Here is a 2,310-nt window from a genome sequence, read left to right on the forward strand (position 1 = left end):
GTGCGCCTAATCCCCAAACACAGATCATCCAGCCCCTCTGATTTTCCTGTGAGTCAGGCAAACAGCTGCAAACTCTTAATTGCACTCAGTTGCACCTTCCTCATTAGAAGTAATGTGTTCAGGGCCCCTGGATAAAGTCTTGCCCCATGTCACACAACATCATCACATGTGGTGTGGTACTTAACTTTTAAAGAGGCTGCAGTACTAGGAGATCATCATGTGATTTTTATTTGGATAGTATTCTTTTTAATCTCCTTTAATTTGGCGCATTGTTTAGAATGACACTTTCCACCAGCTGCTCTGATGTACGTTTAAACTCTGGTGAGAACTCCTGACATTCACCCTTATCACATGATGTGGAACAACTGCTAAAACCATAGACCTTGCACTTGCACAAACACACTTGTCTAGCACATAATCATATAACAAGACACAAAATATCATATGACTGTCCTTGTATCGGAATTTTGGTAACACTGTTACCGACACTGCAATGGCGGTAACTCCTCCAGGAGAAAAGTAATTGAGAGAACTGGACCACTGCACCTCAAGTCCCTCTGAGTTAATAAATGGCGAGTGAAACAAAGAATCTATTCATTTTTGCTCCAGCTCAACTCCTGCATCCAGATGAAGGGGCTGGAATAGCCATTCAGGATGTACACTCACTTGCTCTCTAGTCAGCTGCCACAGGCAGGGAAAGCAGGAAGTTGGGGGCTGCTTGAGACCTCTGGTCACTGACAAAACACCTCCGCCAAATCTCACAGCTGAAGCCCATTGACTGATTGACGTATTGCGTGACTTCAAGTCTTCTGCTCCTATTATCTCTAATGTACACAGTGGCCGTGCCTAGATTTTCTCAGTCTCTGTCATAAGCCACACAGAGACGTGATGTCAGTCCCAGTTGACAGGAAATTGTCTCCATTCCTCGCCATCTAGTATCGTGATGCTCCCGCTCAGCCTCTGGCACTTGAAAAGCTTTGAGGGAAATCTGTCCAAACGTCTCTCTCTCACTCAGCTCATTGATTGACCTTTTGACCCAATTCCTCAGACCAAGAAAAACCTCAGCGCTATACCAGAGCCGTGGGTGAGGTAGTGCTTTGGATGTACCCTCTGAATATTATAAAAATTTATATTCAGAAATTGGACTCACATTAATTTAGGTCACTCTTTTTTAGGACAAACGTATAACTTGCTACAACAGTCCCATCTGTCCGTTAGCTTAGGTATTATTAGTTTTGTTCATTTTATCAGATCACATTATACATAGTCTGGCCACCTCATATTCTTTAACTGTTGTTGTTCAGTAAGGTGGTAAACTAAGCTGGGATTAATAATAATAATCATAATCTCAAATCCTGTAGAAGAATATGTTCTGCTTGTGTGCTATACAAGGCAAGGACAGTATTCATTAGTTTATCAGTTTTTTAAAGAAACATTCCATATGATGTTATTGTTATTTTCATTCCTGCCAATATGTTCTGTCCTGTAGGAGTACTGGACACCAAACAACCCTATGCAGAACACCATCATCCTTCTGATTGAGCAGATCGTGGTGGCACTGGGTGGAGAGTTCAAGCTCTACCTGCCTCAGCTTATCCCACACATGTTGCGTGTCTTCATGCATGACAACAGCACCGGGCGCAGTGTTACCATCAAGGTGAGTGCAACGTGGCGCAGTTCACATGACAAAATCAGCAATCGCGCTGTGCGATTATAAGCCCACACCTGGCTTAAGTAGTGCATCTCATTGTTTTCCATGAACTCAAAAGTGCAATTGGTGATCGGCGTGTATACCGAAGGGTATCCCAACCACCAGAATTCAAAGAAAAAGTGCTGTAGAATAGTTTCTGTCACTCGTAAACTGATTCACAGGGATTCTACTGCACAAAATAATACTAGATATTACAACAAATTCTAAGCTGTTATCCAATGCTGCAAACAGTTTGTTTAGCAATGAAACATTTTTGTGTTTATAATAAGATGAAAAACAAACTAAATGTTTTTCTTTGTATCTACAAGTGTTCATTTATGTGTGGGAATGTGAATGAACCTTGAATTTATACTGTCAGAAAGATGACAGGTTAAGCCTTTAACTATGACACATGGTTTTGACATGGGTTTTGTTGATATCCAGTTATTGTAGCAGGAAAACTCAAAGCTCCAGTCTGTAATATTTAGCGGAAATGGAACCTAATATGCATAACTACATTTTCATCAGTAAAATCATAAAATAGGAATTATGTTTTTGTTACCTTAGAATGAGCCATACATATTATATCTACAGATACCATGGGTCGCCTTCCATGGAGT

The 2,310-nt window shown here is 40.9% G+C and overlaps 1 protein-coding gene across 2 annotated transcripts in view; it reads left to right on the forward strand.

Moving 5' to 3' along the window:
• Positions 1-2,310, forward strand: part of mtor (mechanistic target of rapamycin kinase) — an 84,813-nt gene that overhangs the window by 18,470 nt on the left and 64,033 nt on the right. For both annotated transcript variants that reach the window (XM_035656202.1, XM_035656203.1), the window contains exon 21: positions 1,490-1,657. In XM_035656202.1, coding sequence (XP_035512095.1) covers positions 1,490-1,657 — 168 coding nt within the window. The remainder of the gene's footprint in view (positions 1-1,489; positions 1,658-2,310) is intronic.

This window comes from Morone saxatilis, unplaced genomic scaffold (assembly GCF_004916995.1).
Source record: "Morone saxatilis isolate NCDOM2014 unplaced genomic scaffold, NCSU_SB_2.0 Contig15, whole genome shotgun sequence".
Taxonomy (NCBI): domain Eukaryota; kingdom Metazoa; phylum Chordata; class Actinopteri; family Moronidae; genus Morone; species Morone saxatilis.